We start from the raw sequence: 24,260 nt of genomic DNA, 5'->3' as shown, positions 1-24,260 counted from the left end.
ACCTAATGAGTGATCCTTAATGCATGGTTTAAGAAAAAATAGCATATATGTATATTGATACAGATCATAAATATACTATATATATATATATATATATATATATATATATCACATATGTGCCATATAGATAGCTATTCTGTAGGGGGCTGCAGGCAGAAAGAGACACACATAGGGGCTTTCCAGAGAGAGTTATATTTCAAAACAATAACACTTGGAGAAATTTATACCCTCAAGTGGGACTCCACCTATGGTATTCACAGTAAATTTATGCATTTTGTGTCTTTGTTTATGTTAATATTGCTTGCTGTTTTAAAGAAGAAATAGCTATGATATTTAGAGACAAAGTAATGCATATTAATCCCACTTTGTTAATTCATTAATCTTAAAATTGCAAAGGCTAGGCTATATAAACATGAGGTAACTTCTTAGAAGAATCATAGCATCAAACTGGTTAACTTGAATTTATTTTAAGGTATAACTCTGCTATGAGTCACCTCTGTAATAGGGTGTTTGTCTGATATTGCCTGGTTCAGTCTCCAGCAAATGGATGCACACACACACACACACACACACACACACACACACACACACACGTTCTCCTTTTAAGAGCTCCACCATCTTGCAGTTTTTACCTTGGCTATCATGATGTATTGAATGGGTAAGTATATTTTCAGCCAGCTCATTCCGTTTATTGAGCAATATTCATTGAGAACTTAATATCTGATAGAATTTCATCTAGATGTTGGGAATAGCAGAAAATTAGAGGGGGAAAATCCCTATCTTAATAAAGAGAGGGAAAGCCAAAATGAGATGACTTTCAATTGTTCTCTTGTTGAACATGTAATGTCAAAGAAGAATATAGCTATTTCCAAATTATTCCGTATTTTGTGATCACTTGAAGCTTATGAAATCAGTCAGTCATTTCTCTGAGATACTGGATTTTCCAGCTCTCGCTGGGAGTCAATTGCCTAGTAGAATTTGCAGACATCTCTGCCCAAGGCCAAATCTGTGTTTCAGAGCTGTCCTTATGGAAATATGACTTGACCAGTAATCGCTTTTTGATTGTTCATGGGAACATCTGAGTCTCTGGTCTCACGAATGGTTATACAAGAAGTTCTTTCCCCTGTGGAAAAGAGTGTGTTCTTTGTGGCTCAGAGGTCCTGTGTTCATGTGTTGGGCTTGATCTTCTGGAAGTCATTTTCTCTAGGGCTGGGGTTATTTCGTTCCAAGGACTGGTTTGAATTTCTTTTAAAACTATAAGTATATAGGATTACATTTAATTGTTGGTTTATGTACAGAAACATTGTGGCATTGGGCTGCAAGGAGCCCGTTATAACTACTCCTTTGTCCCGAGTAAATATTCATTCAGTTGCTGTCTGGATGGGGTCCCATGAGTCTCTGAATCATGACGCCTCCACAAAGATTGGGAGATATTGCTGATATTATCTATTAAGCTTCTGCCATCTGCAGGGCCTCATAAAGTAGCTTGAAAATTGCAGGGTAAATAAAGAAAGATGAGGTCTCAAGCTTAGACACTTTGGCCAGGTGGCTGGAGTATGGCAATTAAGAATACGTGTTTGTTGTGTAGCAATTGTCAGGACTTACTTGTTGGCAACAAAGAGGAAGACAGAAAGGCAGGTATTCGGAATGTTCGCCGCATTAGTGCCACAGCGGTGGCAGAGACACACACTGAGGACTTGCTACAAGTTCTGTGGAGATGTGGCAAGGACGTGGAGTCCGATTCTGGTTCAGAGCTCTCCGTTTCTGTCTCTCTGTCTCTCTCTGGGTGTCTCTGTGTCCCTGTGATTCTCTCTCTCTCTCTCTCTCTCTCTCTCTCTCTCTCTGAAGATGATAACTGTGTAAAGCAATGTTTTTTTCTGAAATACAGCATGCTCTTCCATGAGACCACTTCTGTTCCCAGGCCCTAGTTGTCCTGTCTTCTGGGATCCAGGTTTTGACCCCGATCCCTCTTTTCAGTATGTACCCTCAGCCTTTACCCTACGTGTGCTTTTGAAGGCCATGGTCTTTGGAATATATTCACGTTCAACTTAAAACTCTAAATAGCATTCTTACTTCTACAATCTCTTCTTCCCAAAAATCGTGTAAATTTGCTAAACATAAAAATATCTGACTGAGCCCCTTGGGGATGTGTTAGCAGACAGGAAGTCAGAAGGGATGAGCTGTTCTGATGTCCCTCCCAAACTTGGCTGATTGTCACAACTAAGAGTATTAATGGTAGTAGCAAAGATGTCATGATATTCAGTAAGATGGTCTCACTCTTAATAAGACATTTTCCCACCCCAAAGCATCCATAACTGGACAACAGCTTTGGTCAGCATGTATGGCTGCTATGCTGTACTCCATCATCAGATCTTAAGGAACACTGTCGGGAACACTCCACCACCTGGGGCAGAGGCTCCTTGGCTTCCAATGACTTCATTAAGTAGAGACCAGCACAGTGTTGACAATCCAGTCCCTACCACCTTCTCCAGCCTCATGTTTCCCAACTCCAAGATCCTTACGGTTATCTTAATCCCATCCTTTTGTACCCATTCTGGACTTCATTTCCCCAATCACCCTCAGATCTTTGCATCTACAATTATGCTGCTTAGAATAAATGACTTCCCAGTTCATCTCGTGCTTCCATCTCAACCGAGGAGTAACGGTGATGCTTCTTCTCTCCCTTATCCTCAGACAATCTTTCAGAAGCTTTTCTATACTCAGCAGGAGATGGCCAGTTTGATGCCCCATGAAGAAACCATTTCCTAAACTCATTTAGATCCTTTACCCTTCCTCAGTACCAAGGATAAGGATGCAGGAGGAAGGCTGACCATAACCATCCATCCGCATCCACCTCTGGACCTTAGCTTTGTAGGTTTCTCTCCTTTAGACTAGTGCTCTTCACCATGGGAGGAGAAAAATATATTTCCTCACCAGGCCCTATGACTGATGAAGGAACTGTGCTCTGTAAGTGCTGTAGAGCGCCCTCAAGTGGCTGTGCACCTATCTCCCTCTTTTCTTCCACAAACTACGTTCATAATGGTCGCATTATAGGGTCTACAGTAGAGAGGTGTTTACACACTGACTAACCTTTTTATTGCTGTACCAAAGCATCATAATGTATAAAAGAAAGTGTTTCATTAAGGGAACTCTTGGTTCTAGAGGGTAAAAGTGCATGACCATCATAGTGGGAAGCAGGCAGGCAGCCATGGCACTGGAGCAGTAGCTGAGAGCTTACACCTGATCCACAAGCAAAAGGCAGAGAAAAGGAGAGAAAGAGAACTAGAAAAGGTGTAGGCTTTGAAACCTCAAAGAAACACACCTCCTCCATCAAGGGCACATCTCTCAATCCCTTCCAGTTTCATCCACTGGAGACCAAGGGTTCTAATACACAAGCCTATGAGGCCACTTTCATTCAAACCATAACACACACACACACACACACACACGTACACGCGCACATATATATATATATATATATATATATATGTCATACATATAATCATTATCAGGAGTGATATATATATATATATATATATATATATATATATATATATATAGTCATTATCAGGGGTGTTCCTCCCTCATCTCCACCTTGAGACTCAGAAACATAAGCCAAATGGGCCACAGATCATACAACTACTAAGGGCCAGGTTTGGGATTTGAACCTCAACATGCTAAAGTGTTTTTCATGACATTTACTTTTCTGTTCTCCTATACCTCTTCCTGTTTCTTCCACTATTTCTTGACTTCACCTTTAATAACTCACTATGTATACATTAAACTTTTTGACCATGGCCGGTCGTCAACCCTGGAGACTCTAAGATAATAAATAAAATAGGAAACGGTGCTGCAAAATTCTCACTCAAGCTTTGCACTGTTCCAATTTGGGGTGTATGTGTTTGCATCTGATACACAGGATTTTGCAGAGCCCATACCAGGATTCCCCGCCCCCAATACTGAGATCTAGGTGTCTACTCGGTTGCAGTAGCTGGATGTGCTTGAAAGAGATGTGTCAGGTACACTCTGGGCCCACGGTCTTCAGATGCAGCTTTTCTTGCCTCGATGCTAGGGTTGTGTTAATGACACGGGGGAGGAGGGGAGCAGTTTCCACTGTGCATTTCAATGCGTGCCAGCTAATAACCTGTGTGCCATCTGACCCTCGTATCTCCCTGAAGGAGGTCTACAAGAAGGACATAGTCATTCTAGCGCCTGCTACTGTCTAGGGTTAGAATGACAGAAAACAGTTCACTCTGGACATTTGCTTAGTAATTTAATTCTCATCCTCCCTCTCTCTCTCTCTCTCTCTCTCTCTCTCTCTCTCTCTCTCTCTCTCTCTCTCTCCTCCCCCTCCCTCTTTCCCTCCCTCCCTCCCTAACCAGGTTTTCCAAGTTTTTGGTTCATAATAAGTAGTTTTTTAAACATTTAAAAATAGGGGTCTGTAATAAAATGCTGAGCGACTCTCTGGAGATTGCTGCTGCCGGCCGTTCCCTAATAGAAAGCATACGCCATTGAGCTAACATTTTGTTCTTTGACTGAGGAATAAACAAAGCTGTTAAAAGCAGGTAGGCCCGTTTCCCAATAGCCATGGCATAAATGTCTTTCAAGTCACTCCCGACCATGGCTAATTAGAGCTTTTGGAGAGACGGCCCTTCCCGAGGGTCAAACCAGGTTAGGTAGACCACAGAGTTGCTGTTGGCAATTGGCAACAATGGATTTGTTAAGAATTTCTGCTTGGCTTGGGGTGATGATTAGATTTTTTTTTCTCCCTCTCCCTTTTGCTGTTGTGTCTCTTATTTTGACTGGCTGAGGTTGGGTTGGACCACGAGGCCAGGATCCAAAGGCCATGCCAGCTTGTTGCTGTAGTTCAGCAATGACAGATCGTTGAAAACTTATTAGCCTGACGTTTTAACAGCCTGCAATAGGATGGAAATCTGCTCCTTCGCAGGAAGGAAAACACGAGCCCGGGCTGAAATCTGCCCTAGTTCCAAATCTGTTGGCCTCTGGTACCGAAGTGCTGAGGGCTGCCACAGTGTGCAGAAAGGAAGGCCTGACGGTGCCACCCACACAGTACGTGGTGCTGAGAAAAATACTTGTGGACTTGAGCCACTGCGAAGAAAGAGACCCTGAAAACACATCCTCCTGAAGCCGGGACGCTGCCCTGCCTCCACACAAGGTGCTAATGGCTTCCACAGCCACGGCAGTCAGCCTTACACAAGATTTCCACTGGGCGGCTGGAGAATCCTTTAGGTCATAGCCGTTCTATGGAACAATTCAAGAAAAATGAATGAGGGCTCCGGTACCCTTTGGGGGAAGTTAAAACAAGAAAAAAGATTGTAGGCGATACCATTGGTCAGAGATATATGATGCCGTTAAATTACAATTGTTTGTTACAAAACTAAAAGAATTCATTGTTTCCACTCTCCCAAAACAAACCTTCCTCCCAGCCCCGAAAGACTTGCAATCCACTGTAGGTCCCTACTTTCCTCCAGCCTCACCCATGGCTACCAGTTTGATTAAGCCCTCTACTATGACCCCCGTGGTTTTGCTCCAGTCTTTGGAAACTACTTATCTGATCCTACAAACTTTGCTCAGGCATCTTCCCCTGTGATGGGGTAGAAGTATCTCTCTTGATAGCTCATTACCTTCCAAACCCAGCCACAGGTCACCTCTTTCTCTGAAGTAGAGCCTTCTGTGATACCCCATCAGGGCTGGGTACCATAACTGAAGCAGCCCTTCACTTTGTATATTTCAACTTTATACTAGGCTACAGGAAGACAGGATGTAGGCTTGAATCTTATCCCATTTGGTACCCACACTCACGGGACAGTCCTTGCACAAATTTGGCATTCTTCTAATGTCTTTTATGAGTATTCATTTATTTGCTAACTTTTGTGGGAGACATTAATGGGTTCCAAGTTCTGAACCCTTTGCCTCTTTTTAGGAGTTCGGTATTAGTAGATGCCATACCTCATGGATGCTCTTTAGACGTGTCCTCTCTAGCCCTGCCTTCTATGGGCCAGATATTAATAAGCACCATCCTGCTCTCTGCTTAGGAAAACTGTAAGATGGGAGGGAAGCAAACCAGAGTTACCTGGAGCTTATTGGTTATTTGTTTGGCTTTGTGGGGGAAGCTGAGGACTGAACCAGAGCCTTCACACTGTGAGGCAAAGGCTTCACCAATTGTGCCACATCGTCACCTTTCGGGTTTTGGCAATGCAGTCTTGCCCCCATTGTTCACACCTACCTTGAATATTCTGTCTATCGCAGGCAGGGTCTCTATTGTGTGATCCTCCTGCCTCTGCCTCTTGATTGCTGGGATTACAAGGATGTGCCACCCTGACCGTTAGGAAACCAATTTTGAAAGATCTTCCTAATGTCGGGTTTGAACCTTCATCGTCCCATTGCAGCTGCACACGTGTGGCTATGGCTGCTCACAAAGCCCTGAGCACAGATGACCAAGAACATATTCCCTCTCAGGCTACTGCAGGTTCTAAAGTCTGGAGACTTCCCAACTTTTTGACCATGGTTAGTTTTTTTTTTTTTATCTCAAGAAACTCAGTTTTGATGTTTGTTTGTTTGTTTTCCAAAATGAGCCTGGTTTGTGTTGAGGATTTGTTTTACTTTTGTTTGTTTTGTGAGAGCTTCAAGCGCAGTCAGAGAGATACTGGGATTTTTGGTTTTTGCTTTTTTTTTTTTCTACAGTAACATCCAATATTCAGTCATTGGCTTTACGGATCTCAAGAGGCCGCTGTGCCAAAAGTTTTGGGATCCCTGGACAGCTGCCATGTGCTGTGTTCTTGAAATCAACAGTTCCGTGGTGGCTGCCCATTCTCCACTTTCCCAGTGCGGTCCACCAGCATCCTGAGCTCACAGCCGGCTGAGCCAGTTTGCAGTCCTTTGCAGAAGCCCAGACTGTGGCCAGATCCTCCAATGATTTTCCAAACGCTCAGTTCCCTTCATCGAATCAATCTAAAAGCAAGAAAAGTGTACATGTGGGAGGACCAAAATCAGAGAATCATAACTTTTCATCACTTTTTGATAGTATTTAACATTATATACTTGCAATAAACTGTTACTGCCTCCGCTGACGCTGACAGACGCTGCTTCCCAGCAGAGAGGAGCTCTGTTTCCAGTTGTTGGCTGCTGTCCCCTCCCTTCTGAGACACAAGAAGGCTTTTTCTAAACAGATTAGTTGCTGGAGGGCGGCTGGGAGGTTTCTACATCTGAGTGATAGCAAGTTTCATAACGGTATAAAAAAGATGCACAAACCCCAGAAAAATAAAGTATCAATTGTCTGAAGAAAGGGATGAGTTAAACAACGGGAATAAAATGTGAGCCCGTCACTGCAGCTAATAATTCCTAGTGAGTAGATTACTGGCATTGGAACAGTAGTATCACAGCAGACCTAATTTTTCTTTAAGGAAAACTTATAAAAAAAACCTGTTACAAACTTAAATGTGTTTTCTAAAATTACTACTATTGTCAACTTTCAAACTATGAGAAAGATATGGGGAAAATGCCATTTAATTAAGAGATATATATTTTATTGTATATTTTACTGGAATACACAGTTTTAGTTAGTGGAAATTAAAAGTTTTACATTTAAAATGTTACCAGCTTTAACTTTGAGATAGTTTTCTATTGTTGAGAAAAGTGATTAGGCTATATTCTCAGTTGAGAAAATAAAGTGCACGCCCGTTTATAGTATAAAGATAATATTTTGAAATATGTATAATTGTGAAACGACAAATCTAAGCTAATTAGCAGATGCAGCACCTCACCGTTGTTTTGTGGTGGGGACACAAAAGCACACTCTCAGCAGTTTCCTAGTGTGCCGTGTATTTGATGACTGTCGTTGTGTGTTGTATATCAGTCTGTTGATCTTATTCTCCATGTGTAGGTGAATCCTTGTAGCCGGTGAACTCTTTTTCTCTGGCCATTGGTGACCACTATTCTCCTCTTGGCTTCTATGAATTCAGTGTTTTCAGATCACACATATGAGGGAGACCATATGATACTTGTTTCTCTGCACTCAGTTTATTTCGCTTAGCATGATACCCTACGTATTCCTTCGTGTTGTAGCAAATGATAGAATTACCTTCTTCCCTTCTCTGACTAAATTAATATTCTGTTTTGAAAAAGGCCTCACTGTCCTTAGGCATCCAACAATTAATGTTCATCCCATATTATAGCTATTGTGAATGACAGATGCAGTATTTTAAAACTTCTCTGAGCAAAAGTCAAATCCTAAATTAATATACAAAACTCTGAACTAACACTAATTGGAAAACAACTTGCAAAATACTGACTTTTAAATTCTGAGTATTTCTTCGTTTTTAATCCTGAAAAGTACTATGGGAATTAGCACAGCGCTTTAATGAATGAGTTTAAAGTTTATCCTTATTTTTATATTTCAATTTTGCCTGTAATGTTTGAATATAGTTCTTCCTTGCAGATAATGAGTTAAAACTAAATTTCAGATGATTCTATAACATAGATAACATAACCCTACTTTACAGCTAGGAGAGCAGGTTTGACCCCTGATGATAGAGTAGATGAGAGAAGGTAGCAATGGACTTTGAGATAGAGTCCGTCTTATCTAATGCCTGAGCTCTCTGTCAAAAAGTCAGAAGCTAATGGGTGAGTCTACCTAGCCAGTGCAGTAAAGAACACCAAAGTAGCCAATATCTTGGAATCCATAAATCTTGGTTATGTGTCCGTCAGATGTCAACCCTGATTCTCATTCTCTAAACAGAGTATTCTGCAGGAAGTGCTCCTGTCTTTGCCTCAGCTTTCTACTGCTGCAGGAGTATTATGACAGTAGGAAATGATAGCCTGACAAGACTTAGAACAAATTCAATAAATGTCAGCAAAGTCTACATCCAAGAGCTGTCAGGGGTCTGACATATAAAAGCACTGAGGATACAAGAGGACACGTTAGGGTCACTCATGATGATTCTTCACGGTCTGTGAAGATAATGCATTCACATGCATAAGTTCCCACAAAGTGTAGTCTATGTGCCTCAAAAAAATGAGCATGTGCTAGGAAGATTTCTTTATTGCTAGCACGGCCCCAGCATCTTGGGTTGCCATTGCAATGGTTATGCCTTGGTATTTATGGTTAGTTCTCACTGGAATTGTTGGGCAGGTATAAGATGATCTGGCTATTTCCGACACAGAAGATGAGACAAAGGTGGTCTCTCTAAGAATTCAATATAATTCTGATGATCAGAACCAGAAGTCTTCCAGAATCGAGATGCCCACACGGGGAGTCCCAATAAACACGACTGGAGTATCAAAGGAAGAGGGTTGCCGACCTCACAACCCAGCAAAACACAGGGCCTTTCCCCATGTCTTAGACGGGGGACACTGTGGTTTAACCTAATTAATCCCTTAAACTAGGTCATTGCCTGAGCTGCACAGTTGAGTAGGAACCCGGCAGTCAAGGCCTGGTAAACACTACTATGTATCAATGAGAAGGGAAAAAGGAACTAGAAGGAATGTGGCTTGGGCCATGTCCTGGGAATGGTCAGGTTCCCTTCTGGACACTGCTTTAAAAACCTGTTACTGTCATCAGGCAACTTTGAAAAACCAAAACGGTTAGAGCTAGTTAAGGGTGCCTCCGCTATTTTCCAGATGTTGTAGAGATATAGACAGGGAAACAGAAGGCCCCATCCTCAAAGGATGGGCCACAGCACCTCCCATTTCTACTTGGTAATGAGCTTCTCTGGTCAGTGAACCCAGGCCGGGCATGACTGCTAGGGAACACGTGCTTCTTGGGAGTTTCAGACATTCCTCCCAGCTTCGTCCATGACCAGGGATCAAAAGGGATGAAAGATCCTGATGGCCAGACACACACGCCTGTTGAGAGACACATCTCAAGACGTCCTTAACTTATCATAGCTTGGGAAGTTACGCAACCTCTACCCACAATGCCATGGAAAGTCCCTGCCACGAAAGAAGGGCACCTCTCCCACAGCAGCATACATATAAGCTTTGTCATTAACCCAGAAAAAATCCTGTTAGCGAGTTATTCCACCAAGAAGTTGAAAGCATCTTTGAAATCTCTGACCTTTCATCTAAAAATAATGGTTAACTCTTTTGAATTGTAAGCATACCACTTTAAAAGGCAGGTGATGCAGGAAATAGGTCCTGACTATTTTCAAGGGCTTAACCTCGGTCAAAACACAAACAACACAGGAAGAAACAGTAGGTTCAGACTGCATGGATCGTTAATCTCCATATTTGCTCCCTGATCTAACTTGGTGGCACACATCAACATCCCCATGCTACTTCCAAGGAGATGAAGCATGAAGAGATTAAATGGCATGATAGAGACCATACTAAGTCAGCAGATGACTCATTATCTGGACTCCCCATCTGGAGTTCAGCACCCTCTTACCTTCAGAATCCAGTGCCCTCTTGCAGCCTTGTACCGTGCCCAGACTTGCTCCTCCAAGTTCCACCTCTTGACTCCCTATCAAACCTTGCTTGCTTTCCCAGTCTCTGAACCTGCTTTCCATCTCTTACATGGTATAGGTCAACCTTAAAAGTGGTTCTCTCAGCTAAGAATTTCACATTTATCTGTAAAGAATTTTGAGTTCCTTTTCCTTTAGGGAATGGAGTTAACCAAGCTGTGAACTTTGAAAGAAAGGGAAAATGGATCACACTGCTCTACTGCCGGTCTTCTTTAGATCAAAGAAAACATGGGCATGGTGGTTCATGCCTCTAATGCCAGCACCCAAGAGGTAGAGGCAGGTCGATCTCTGTGAGTTGATCATCAGCATGATCTACACACAGAGCTCCAGGCCAGGCCAGGCCCAGAACTACATGAACAAATAATGAAAAGGAAATAATTTAGAAAGTGGCAAGAATAAGTTATAAGAACAAACAATGGCCTCATGAACCCAGAGACACTGAAGCAGACCTACATTGGACAAAGAGCCACTTTGATATCCAAAATATTGGATATGTCCATTTCATTCTTATTATAAAATGTTTCATATAAAAATGAGTTTAAAGAATAATCTAAGGAACAAATAATACGTAGCCCCCCCCCCACATATCATCTCTCTGATCTCTTCTCAAGACCCTATATGTGGGGCTGGAGAGATGGCTCAGTGGTTAAGAGCACTGCCTGCTCTTCCAAAGGTCCTGAGTCCAATTCCCAGTAACCACATGGTTGCTCACAACTATCTGTAATGAGATCTGGTGCCGTCTTCTGGCGGGCGGGCATACATGGAAGCAGAATGTTGTATACATAATAAATAAATAAGATTTTTTTTAAAAGACCCTATATGTGATACCTTATTTATTATTCAGTTCACATTTTTCTTTTTTAGTAAATTAATGTATGCATAAGGAATATGTGCTATTTTAGGTGTTTTCAACTTCATAATAGATGGAGTCTTTTTAGCATGATAATACACTTTACCATCTGTGTTGTGTGCACACATGTGTGTGTGTGATGCTTTTGTGTATGTGATGCTTGTGTGTGTGTGTGATATGTGTTCATATGTGTGTATGAAGTGTGTATAAAGCATGTATGTGTGGACATTGAAAGCAAGTTTCGGGTGTTGGCCCTCACCTCCCATGTTTTGAGACAGGGTCTCGTATTTCACCACTTGGCTAGCTGGCCCACAGGCTTCTGAATATTTTCCTCTCTCTAGTTCCTGTCCCACAGTAAGAGTACTAAGATTTTAGCTGATGCTATTGTGCATGGTTCTACATGGATTCTAGGGAGCCAAGCTTAGATCTTCATTCTTGCACTGTAAGAGCTGGCCTCAACTGAACTACCGCTCCGACTCTAATAGGGCATTTTGATGACAAGTATAAGTTTTGTATAATTTCAAAAATAAGTATGTTCGGCATTCCATATTGTGAGTATAATGTATTTTATATAAATACGTTGTGTACTATATGTACTTTTAGGGTATATGAAGCATTAATTTATGTTTAATTTTAGGAGCGCACTCATGAGTGACATTTTTCTTCTCTAAGTAGAACACTGAAGCTGTTTTTGAAGATTTCTCTAGTTAAAATTCTACAAAATCACTTGCTCTATCACAATGAATGAACTTTTCAACTTTACTAGACTTTGCCAAATTTTCTGAAGTGTTTATTTTATACTCTAGCCCGAGTATAAAAGCTTCACATTTCTCTGAATTCTTTAAAATATTTAGCATTTCCAGTTTTCTAAATTTTGTCAAATCAGTGGGCTTTAAAATAACTCTTTAACTTAAGTATAATTTATTTATTCCCAATTATTGGTATAACCTAATATAATTTCTGTGTTTAGTGGCCATTCAGATTTTCTCTTTATGAATTACTTGCTATATCTTTTATCCATTTTTCTGTCAGATTCCTTATGTTCTTATTGCTGTGTGTGGTTCATTTATAAACACAGATACTAATCCCATTTGTCAATCATATTTATCATGCAGAAGTGGCCTATTAAATAATGGATTGGCTGGCTAAGTTTTGCCTTGCACAACAGTTTTGAAATACAAATGAAAACTAAGCTATAGGCAAGAAGGTTGTCATTCCCTGAGTCTGTGAGTTCAGGAAAATCCTGCACTGCCTCTGCATTTTTTTAATTTGTCCTTTTTCTGATCTCAGAGAGTTCAACACTGGCCACTCAACTTTGATAATAACTTTATCTGTATGTAAAGTGAATAGTTCAGAACAATGTCAATGCTGAAAACCCTGAGAAAGATGGAACTTGGATAACTGAGCCTGCTAAGTGGGTGCTTCACTGAGACGGAAACTGTTAGGAACTAGGTACATCCCAAACCATGACTTCTCATGAGAGCACAGAGTCAGCTGTTAGCAGAGACATGAAGCATATTGGAACAGTGCATCCTAGACTAACCTCTGAAAGACTTCGCTCCCAGGAAAGTCTCTCATTGCTACAGAAGCCCCAGACAACTAAAGAAAACAAAAGTAGACTAATATCATAGTGACGTCAGTTGCATGGATATATTGGCTTGAGAATTCTCATTTGAAATCTTAAAGTAACTGAGGCTGTCTTTCTATTACAGAGGTGTGGCGAAATCTTGTTTGAGAACCCTGATCAGAATGTCAAATGTGTTTGCATGCTAGGTAAGAAGGCTTCTTGTTTCTAATGTATTATGCATGTTGATGTCATGTGGAGCCAATGTTGTTTTGATTTCTTACTGACAGCCTCTTATGCCATTGTAAGAAGGCTCATCAGTACACTTGTGAGTTTATAAGCAGCATTAATATATTTGTAGAGCACTAGAAGATGTAAAAAGGATCTTTATTTTAAGTCTTGGTCCATTTTTCTGAGTCTCAATGCTTCTTGGATCACCAGGACAGCATGCTATTGAGTGCTTTCATTTAAAAAAAAAAACAAAACAAAAAAAACTGTGATCAAAATGCAAGAAGAATCTCATAGACATACTAAGTCTGAGATTATAAGATAAATAATAAAACTGTTAGGTATTATAACATCACAAGATGCCCTCATTTATAACACTTATGTATATATACAAACTAATTAGAAGTCAACCTAGTTACCCACAATGCATCTGCATCCAAATAGCAGTACAAAAACAAAACTTTTTGTGTGTAGGGGGATGATATAATATCAATGCCCTTTACAGACTCAATAAAATATACTATCCTGCTAAGGAAGAAAGTCAATAGTATTTTTTCTCACTATAGATTAGAAATGAGTCCAGCAAAGTGTATGAGTGACATACTTAACCAAGTGAGAAATGGTGTAGACCATGGCAAGGTTCTAAACTGTAGAGCCTTGGGGCTGCTGTAAGTTTGCCCAATGAGTTTTACATTGATTACAATATGAAATTTGCAGTAGCAAGGGCAACTGAATGGTCTCAACTGCTTTATTTACATAGACGTTTGCATTTGTTCATTAAAACTACATCATAAACAAGGTAAGGACATAGTGATGTTAGTATTATCCATTTTCTCTGGGCTCCTCATGTTAACAGCCTAGATTATTAGTAAAATGACCCAAAACACACACACACACACAGTCAGGTAAATAGAGGCATGGGAAGATCTGTCATTCATAACTCAAGATGACAGCCAAATAAATAATTAAAGGCTACTCATGACTCAAAAATCAAACATGAAAAAGATATCACATTTGTCTAGACTTCAAATACTTCCTATTCTCTTGTACTGTTATTTAATAGAGAATTGCTATGTAGAGTTCTCATATGTTTTGAATTAAGAAGAAAGTTTTTAGGGCTACTAGAACCTGGATATTTTAGCAGAAGCACATGAGTGATGATTACAGCATTCCTCTGCATACTGCTTTCAGCTATCCAGTGCTAGGTTTTAAACTTTATAAATTCCTCAGAAGGACTAATATCCCAAGATATTAGTTAGAAATTATAGATAAAAGTAGATGGTAGACAGAAGGAAAGAGAGAAAGAAAGAAAGGAAGAAAGGAAGGAAGGAAGAAAGAAAGAAAGAAAGAAGAAAGGCAGGAAGGAAGGAAGGAAGGAAGGAAGGAAGGAAGGCAGCAAGGAAGGAAGGAAGGAAGGAAGGAAGGAAGGAAGGAAGGAAGGAAGGAAGAAAAGAAGAAAGGCAGCAAGGAAGGAAGGAGAAGAAAGAAAGAAAGAAAGAAAGAAAGAAGAATAAGAAAGAAGAAGGCAACAAGAAGAATGAAGAATGAAAGGAAGAAAGAAAGAATAAAGGCAGGAATGAAGGAAGGAAGAAGGAAGGAAGAAGAAAGAAGAAAGAAGAAAAAAGAAAGAAAAAGAAGAAGAAGGCAGCAAGGAAGATAAGTAAAAATGAAGGAAATAGAGAGATAGAGATAGAATAGAGAGTGTAAGATTTATAGGGAGAGGGAAAAGAAAAAAGAAAGAAAGAAAAAGAAGAAAGAAAGAAAGAAGAAAGAAAGAGGGGGAAGCAGAAAAAAGTTATTTGTCCAGCAATGGTTCCCAACCTTGGATTTGAGAAGGCATCCTATGAACATGTTTTATCTATTCATCATTTAGTTCATTCAATTTCCACACAAAATCACAGCTGAGCTATTGTTTGAGTTCTTTCACATATAAGGAAATGGAAACAAATGCTCCAAATTTCAGACCACTTACCACAGTGAGAACCACTAAAGTAAGTTTACATTGTTTTTTCCACCTGATCTAGTAATTTCAATCAGTCGTTAACTCATGATGCTGGCAAAGCCATTGACATCATCAACTTTGGATAAATTTTCCTAGGTTCTGCTTCTCTTGTAAGTGCTTGACTAATAACTAGCTAGGAGAAGGGTGGCAAAGGACTATCTAGTACTGAGATTTACCTAAAGGAAGACCAATTGCCTTCCCATCTTTTCTGAGTGTGTTTTCTATGCCTGTCAGTGGGCATTCTGGATGATCAAATGTATTCCCATTGATTTGGAATATATTGTTATTAATCAGTTATGTTTTTCTAACTACTACCATAGCTATTGTAGCTAACTGAGCACTGAAAATGACAGGTGAAAAGTATCCTGGGCATCTTACACAGCTCGGTCATTTATTGTAGGTCAACTAAGAGATGTCTGGTCTCTCACAATACAGATATCTCTGGCATGATCGGTGCATCAGTCATTAGCCTTGTAGAGTTCATTAGCTTCTCTTAATGACACAGAACTAAATACTACAAAAGGGAAATGAGAATAAAAGTTCTGATTAAGAACACATAAGAAGAACTATTATATGTTACCTGTAAATACTGTGTATTTATAATCTATAATGCAATTGGGGTGTGCAGAGGTCATGGTAGACACTTGGAGTTTCTCACAGAGTGGAAATTGTCTATGTCCTGAAGGACCTTACACTGAAGAGGTATTTATTTATCCCTATTTATCCCTTAAGGGAATTGACACAAGCTTTAATTCAAACTTTGATAAAGTCCTCTGGCATTACAGATAAAAGAATACCAAAATCAAGCTCTCCTAGTATCAATATTAATGGATCAATCTGTCATTAGACCACTGCCTCAGCAGGACTTCCATGCTATGAGCTGAAGAGAACAAAAAGAGTTGAAAGGATTCATTTCTTTGAGATAAGCAATAGAAATTCACATTATTATTACATGTAACTAAAACCGAGGCCATTTTTTTGATTTCTTTAAGAAAGAATGTGATATGAACACTCCTCAAAGGGTGTCTCCTCTGCCTTGTCTGAGGCACAGTAGGTTCCTTCTTCCTTTAAGAGGAGCCTGAAAATGTGTCTTTTCCCCTTCCTGAAACCCTTCTTGAGAAAATATTTCATCTACAACAACAAATGATAAGGTGTCTGGTACTTTAAGGGACTGTTAAGTTTTATGAATGTTTTTTCAGGTGATTTTGTAATATTGCATTGAGTTAATCAAAATTTCCAGTTAAGAGAAAAAAATATATAGTCTGTATTTCTGAAAACTTTATCTTGGATCTCTATGCTACCCAGTATTGATCCCTGATGAGGCCAACCTAGGTCATCTGCATCTTTATATTATCAAGCTCTCTGGCCTTTCTTCCCGGGTTCTTCTTCCCTTCCTTCCTACATTCCAGTTTTGAGGTACCTGCCTGGATTCGGGCTATGCTCTGGTTTCAGCATGCTTGATATGGAATGTGCAGGAGGGTCATTAGGCAGGGACAGGTTTGCAGGTCTGTCCTCTTCTCTACCAGTGAATACTCGATCATTATAGCAGGGGTGGTGGCAGTGTTTGTATGTTGAGTTGTCTACCTTAGGACTTTCATGAATAAATCACCCTCTCAGAAAATCATGCTGCTGGCTCATTATCGTAACAGATACATAAGTGTCATAATCACCTTAAGGGACTCCAAAACACTAAATCCAATACAATTTTAAGTGAGAATCAATTACTGTCCTGCATTGTTTTTGCAGAGACTCATTTCTAGTTTCAGGAGAATAGGACAGGCAAGGTTTGAAGGCAGATTGTGGGCTGCACAGCTGCCCGTACAGAGGACTAGCTGCGCAAGCCTTAGAATCGTTCAGGGAGGCCAACCGTGGCCACAAGTCAGCACGCAAACTATAATAAGTGGCTCCTTTGTTCTCTGCTTCACACTTAGGTTGGTGACTTCAAGCTTCCTCCATTGCAAACCCCATATCGACACTCAAACACTCTGTACAGGTCTCTCTTCAATTCTAATTAACCTTAAAGCTTATATTAAAAGATATGCAACTGTAAGGCAGAATTTGAACCTTAATAAAATGTAAGGAAGTGATCTTTATATAAAGGAAGAGAAACTGACAGAGAATTATCTCCTAATTTTGGAAATAATGCATGGACTATGCCAAGTTACTAAAGCTACTTTCCAAAGGTATGAAAGTGTTGGCAAAAAAGAATGGAGAATATTGAAAAGAATGATCGGTGTTGATTCAATTCTCATTTTATGTGTTAGCCATGTTCTGTAAACTTAAACACTTTCTTTATAAAAAGAATTTTTTTTAAACAAAGAGAGAGATCGAACATGGTACTTCTTTCTACTCCAATTTCTCTTACTTTTTAAGTAGGGTTCTATAAAAATAAAAATCCTTAATTTGTAGCTTAAGATATTTTGGCTCCGTTTCCCATTTTTTATCAGGGCTGGGTTTTTTTCTAATTTGAAATATTCTGTGGCTTTGCTGTTATTTCATACTGGAATCCACTTGTGCTGATAAGTTGTTTTGCTTCCGAATGTTCTGGAAGAACTTGATTACCTGTCTGGCTTACACGAGATGTTCAAGTTAGACATTTGAAATTTGCTATATAAACGCTGAGCTGGATTGGTAATTTTCACAGTAACAGGAGACCTTAAAGTCAATGTTTTTTTTTAATTCTCAACACAAGATAACAGGGTCTGTGTTCCAGCCCCAGCTCTGAAACCCTGACTGTATGCTCTGCTCACACAAGCAGCTTCATCGCTTCAGGCTACCATTTACAGTTTTCCTACAAGACAGAAAAAGAAATATCTCTCTCTTCTAGATCTAGGGGCTTTTTTATCCATGATAAAATGAGAAATTTTACAAAGTAATGCCTATTATGGGACCGGCCCTAAATATTAGTTATCTACCATTAAGTTGATAAATAATAAACAATGATTTTCTTTTAAAAAATAATTATTGATTGAGGCCACTGATGGTGCTTTGAAAGTGAACCAAAAAACTGAGACATTGTACAAACATGAAGATGACTTTATAAATATGAATGTGTTGTTCAAAACTACATGAACTAGATTTCTTTGAGCACCTTCCATTCCAGGACCCTATGGGAAACAGTGAGAACCAAAGACCAGTGGGGAGCAGTCCCTTCCTTCAAAAGGCTTCCAATTCAATGAGTATTAACTTTTGAAACCCAAAATATGAAACATTTTTTTTAAGGCCAAATGTATTGAGACTTCAAAGAGCGGAATGTGTAGAGTGGAATGGGAGGAGGCATGGGTTTAGCTCCGAGTGTCAACCAAGTGACAGGCCTGGGATGATCTTAGAGTCCCCCTCAAAAGCCCAGATAGAGGAATAGGAGTGTTCAGGAAGTATTCAAGCCACCCTCAGGGTAAAAGAAGACACTGTAAATGGACAAAAAGTTCAGTGGAGATAACTGGCTCTTGGCATCCTCTCCCAAAACAACAGACACCTTAGCTGGTCAGCGGCTCTGGACTTTTGGGTCTGGCTAGAGAGATTAGTTTCTGTTTAGCTATAAAAGATCATGGTATGCTCATTTCTCATTTCTGCAGCATAGTATTAAACAAAAATATAAGCCAGTTACTTATAAAAATGAACCCAATTTTTTTATTTTATGTGTGTTTTGCATGCTTGTAAGTATGTGCACCAGATGTGTACAGAAGCCAGAAGAAGGTGCCAGATATCTGAGAATTGGAGTTCATTGTTTTGAGCCACCATGTGGATGCTGGAAACCACATCCAGGTCCTCTATAATAGCAGCAAGTGCTTGTAACTTCAGAGCAATGTCTCCAGTCATGGTTTCTTTTCTTTTTTTTCTTTTTCTTTCTTTCTTTTTTTTTTTTTGATACAGCATCTGATGATGCAGCTTTAACTATCCTGGTACTTACTATGTAGCCCAAGCTAGCCTCAAATTCAAAATGATTACCCCACTCCTCCAGCCCCCACTTTCTGACTATAGAAAATTAAGCCACTATGCCAAGCCATTTCTGATGGGATCTTTTTTGAGGAATAATGAACGGTTTTGGTATATTTTAAATATTAAACTACCTCAATTTGTCTAAGCCAGTAGATCTTTCCATGTACGTGTTTGCTGCTTAGAAATAATTAATACTAGAAATGATAATTAGAAATATTTATAAATCATCTTTATTGGCTACGAAAGGTTACTGCAAGAACTAGTTTATGTTCACCCGACTTTAAAACTAAGGTCCACACTTGAATTTTGACTCATCCAAGTGATAACATCTCACAGATTTTACTTTTAACTTACATGTGTTAAATATGTCATTCCTATCATTTGTATCCCCCCATTTTCACTTTCTATGTGTTTGTTTAAGTGATGAAATCTCTGGGCACCATTTTCTAACTGCAACAAAAGACAAAATGGAGTCGGGACATTCCAAAGCAAGAGCAGCGAAAGGGAAATTCCCAGCATTCCCCGGAGCCCTGCTTTGTCTTAGCATCAGCGTTGCGCCGATGGCAGGCTGCGTATTTGTATTTGTCCACATACTCCATGCTCTCCCTCGGCCTCACCCCACAGCACGTTACACACAGAACATAAACATCATGGAAGTGGGGACTCGGTTTTGTTCCCTGCTGAGCATCCAGCACCTGGAATATCTCACTTCCCATTTCCTAATAGGAACCCATCATTTTCTGAGAGGATACATGCTGATGCATTTGTGAGAACAGCACAGTCACCTGCAGGCATCGCTCAAATGTGCCAGAGCCAGGTTGTTACAGCAAAATAATAAAAAATAAAAAATAAACCTCTGTTAGGATCTAGTATGGCCAATACCCAGGTCAGATTCTCTGGGAACAAAACAACTCCCAAGCACAACATTCTATATTTCTGGATAAGAAATAAGTAGTTCTCTACACATAGGCAATTAGAACGTGTTGTGAGATTGTGAGGTGGAGAAGATCAGCAGCATTTGTCAGGGTCTGCTGTATGCCCCACCCTCTCAACCCTCTGCTGAGCACGAGGAGGACTGACATGGTGATGAGCAAGGCAGAATCCCTCTGCCACTCAAATTATTCCTGGGCACGATGGAACCCTGTGTTGACCAATGAGGAAGACGATTATTTCATCTTCTCTATGTTTATAAAAAAAAAAAAAAAAAAAAAAAAACAGGAAAACTTTCACCCTGAGGTTTATACTATTAATCTTTACTCCATAATCCTACTGCTTTTTCAAATTTTATATTCGAAAGTCAGTATTGCCTTGCATGAGGAAGCAAGTCCCCCAGTTTCATGGTTGCTTTCCACAGACTGTTGCTGCTTGCATTGCCACAGCAACAGCAGATCTTGCTTTTCAATGCAGCTGGGTTCCCGGGCTCCACCAAGAGTGAGTGGCAGCCTGGCAACTCAAGAGAAAACCAATCTACTTGAACCCGAGTTGTCAAACCCAAACACGATAGAAGTTTTGTGAGAGCTATGTTTTCTCCCTGAAGGTAGAGAAGGTGAGGCTACACACCCCCCACACAAAGCTGCAGCTGAAAAACACGTGCAATTAGCAAACATTTATAGATGTGTATTATGTGTCAGCCTGGAGATACAAGGACAGTGAAATTCAGCCTTTGAGGGAGTTATGGTTAACACAAACAATGGCATCATAGCCTGCCAAAGCCTAAGGACAGACCTCTATAGACGGAATGGCGGGCTGTGTCCCGCCACCCAGCTAGATTTACCTAAAATAATTACTGTATTCTTTTAAACATTGCCTGGCCCATTAGTTTCAGCCTCTTATTGGCTAATTCTCACATCTTCCTTTAACCCATATTTAGTAATCTGTGTAGCACCATGAGGTGGTCGCTTACCAGGAGCGATCTTAACCTGTGTCTGTCTTGGAGAGGAGAAGCATGGTGACTGACTATGGTTACTGCCTAAAGCATCTGCCTTCTCTCTCCCAGCATTCTGTTCTGTCTATTCAGCCTATCTAATTTTCTGTCCTATTAAAGGGCCAAGGCAGTTTCTTTATTAACCAATGAAAGTAACACACAGACAGATGACTCTCCTCCATCACCTCTGTCCATGGGAAACAGTGAACTATGTCTGGAAGGACCTGGGGCAATGTGCAGTAAAGGGCAAATGAGAAGCAGCGGGGAAGCCTGGGGAAGCTGATGTGGGAACCTCTTGGCAAAGGTGGTGTCAGTTTTAGGCAACAAAGCAAATGGCGCACGCAACTCCATGTGGCCAACTAGAGACTCTGCAAGAAGGTAATTGTGCCTGCAGAATAAAATAAGAGGGAAGAAATAGCTAATTAGATATGAGGAAGAACAGGACCAGAAAATAAATTAAAACTGCAAGGATGCTTAAGTAGAGGATCTACAGTGTGACACGAGGCTCTAAACAGGTCACCTACTCAGAGTTATGGATGCCCAGGAGGAAGACAATATGAGAAAGACACCAGTTTAGGAAATTATAGCAATCATCAGGTGAGAAACGTTGAGTCCTGCCTGAACTGCGACAATTGTCACTGAGGACAAAAGATGCGAGATACAGTAGTCTTTGAAAGACTGTCTTAGCTCAGGTTTCTGCTGCTGTGAAGAGACACCATGGCCACAGCAACTCTTATGAGGGAAAGCATCTAATTGGGGCTAGCTTACAGTTTCAGAGGTTTAGTCCACTATCCTCTGGTGGCAGGACATGGTGGCACATGGCACCATGCCGGCAGCCATGCTGCTGGAGAAAGAGCTGAGAGAGCTAAGCCTTGATCTGCAGCAAAAGGAAGTGAACTGTGTCTCCTACCATGCAGCGTAAATTCTAACTGATCTTGATAATAAAAGCCCAGAGTTAGATAACGGGGTAAATGAGGAAAGATCAGAGAAATAAAGGACCCAGTCACTAGAGAGACCTTTTACCTCTACTAAATCCTCAGACTAAAGTGGGCAAGATCCTCTCTCCACAAATCCTCAGACTAAATGCCCTGAGCTCCTGTCTTCTCCCACCTTATATTCCTCTCTCTACGCAGACATACCACTCCTGTCTCCACCTCCCTAGTGCTGGGATTAAAGGTATGTGCCCTGTTTCTCTTTTAGACTGATTCAGTCTCACACAGCCCAGGGTGGCCTTGAACTCACAGAGATCCATCTGCCTCTGTCTCCTGAGTCCTGAAATTAAAGATGTGTACCACCACTGCCTGGCCTCTACAGCTACCTAGTGTGATAGTGTAGCAGCTCTGCACCCTGGTCTTCAGGCAAGCTTCATTTGTATAGCACAAACAAAATATCACCACAGCACTGAGTGTAGTTTGAGCAAAGGCAACCTAAAGTTCACCCCCATAGTGACACACTTCCTCCAACAAGGCCACACCTCCTCATAGTGTCATGCCCTTTGGGGGGCAGTTTTCTTTCAAAGCACCACAGAAAGTGATAGGACTTTGCAAAGGCTGAATGCAGGAGATGCTGCTAAGCACACAGAGGTGTCTCCTGCCCTGGACGGCACAGGGAAGTTGTGAGTCAAATTCTCGATGTGATCAATTTGAGATAGCCAGAAAACTTGGGTATAGGAGAGGGTCTGGAGGTCACAGGAGAGATCTTCAGGCGGGTAGTGATATCAGCACATTAGGAAAGACACCACTGGGGGCATGGTGAGGAGTGACATAGAATAAACCTAGGGACATGTAGAAGCATGCCCCAGAGGGGTTCAGCAGGCTCAGGAGGAGTCTATAAACAAATAAATGTGTAGGAGACTCAGAATAAAAGAACAGAGAGGCAGAAGAATGGTATGTGGTAATCTTAGCCGAGAGGAGAAGGGTCAGGTGAGATCCCAGCTGACAGATACCTGAGGGACATGTGAGACATGTGAGAAGTGGCGACAGCAATCAGCAGGCCCAGGGGCAAATAATAGCATGGAGCCAAGTGGACAAGGAAAACTCAGATGGAGTAAGGACCTCCTGGGTGAGGGAAAGGAGTAGCTGAAATGAAATGAAATCACTTTCCAGTTTATGAAGTAGGGAGAGGAGGAACAGAAAGGGTGTAAACAGATAGGTTAATGTGAAACTAATATATGAAATGAAAAAGACTTTATGAGACATAAAAATGTTATATATGTGTATATACATACAGAGATGTGTAGCTAACATATGTAAGTGTATATATTATATCTCTATGTTCTTACAGATTTAACCGTGTATATTAAAACAATACAAAAAAGTTAAAGTATTGAATTATAAATACTTGTGCCCGTTATGTCAGCTGCCATGTGTATAGAAACAACTCTAAGAACCTGGTTGATGTTAGCAACTGTGAGCTAATATATCAAGATCCATTCCTTAAAATAAAAATACATAGATCCAAACTTCAAGTATTTCCCAAGCACACATTTCAGAGAAGTAAATACTCTCTGCTCATGAAGACCCTCCCCTTCTCTTTTCTCCTTAGCTGCCTCTTCTCCTCCTCCTCCTCTTCCAATGGCCGGCCAAGGTAACCTGCATGGTGATGCCTCCTAGATCCTAACTCACAAATCCCTCCCTTCATAACTAAAGATTGCGTTCTTCCTCCTCTCTCTACTTAGCCTGCACATTCCCAGGGAGTCCTGTCTTATCTATTGTTCTGACCCAAGCACTCAGCACTGTCCTACAACTCCTAAGACGTGCAGAACAACCCTAATGGAGATATAAGAAATTCATAAGATTATATGTTCCTTCCTGACCTTCTCCCATCGTCCAGTGGTGACCCAGAAGGCATTGGCATGGCCTATCTTGGCCGAGAGAGGCCTCACGATCACCTCCACCCAGGTGGTATGAAGCCACTTACACTCTTGGAATGTTGGAAAAAATGAGGAGATGTTAGTTCCTTCTTGGCCAGCTCCATCTCCACCTCTTCCTCTCTACCCTTGGTTTATTCCTTACACATTTCATGCTCCCAAGAAGACTCTTCCTAGGAAGCTTAGCATACATCCAACTGTATTTTTATAGTATTCCCGTACCCTTCTCAGGGTTGACCTGAGGACAACCCTAGTGCTCTTTGCTGAAGGAAGAGCAGTTTATAAATGCATTGCGCTACAAACTTGCATCATTTAAGCAGGCAAATATTCACACAGAGTTCCTTATGAGGTCCCATGCTGTCAATAGCCAACCATATGCTTCATAGCTATAAATATGCAAATA

The 24,260-nt window shown here is 40.7% G+C and overlaps 1 protein-coding gene across 1 annotated transcript in view; it reads left to right on the top strand.

Annotated features, from left to right (window-relative positions):
• Pde7b (phosphodiesterase 7B) overlaps window positions 1-24,260 on the top strand; it is a 316,705-nt gene that overhangs the window by 80,191 nt on the left and 212,254 nt on the right. Inside the window, exon 2 of the mRNA XM_038340282.1 lies at window positions 13,044-13,104. Within this exon, the coding sequence (XP_038196210.1) occupies window positions 13,044-13,104 (61 nt within the window). The remainder of the gene's footprint in view (window positions 1-13,043; window positions 13,105-24,260) is intronic.

This window comes from Arvicola amphibius, chromosome 8 (genome assembly GCF_903992535.2).
Source record: "Arvicola amphibius chromosome 8, mArvAmp1.2, whole genome shotgun sequence".
Classification (NCBI taxonomy): domain Eukaryota; kingdom Metazoa; phylum Chordata; class Mammalia; order Rodentia; family Cricetidae; genus Arvicola; species Arvicola amphibius.
This window is presented reverse-complemented; position numbering and strand designations above follow the sequence as displayed.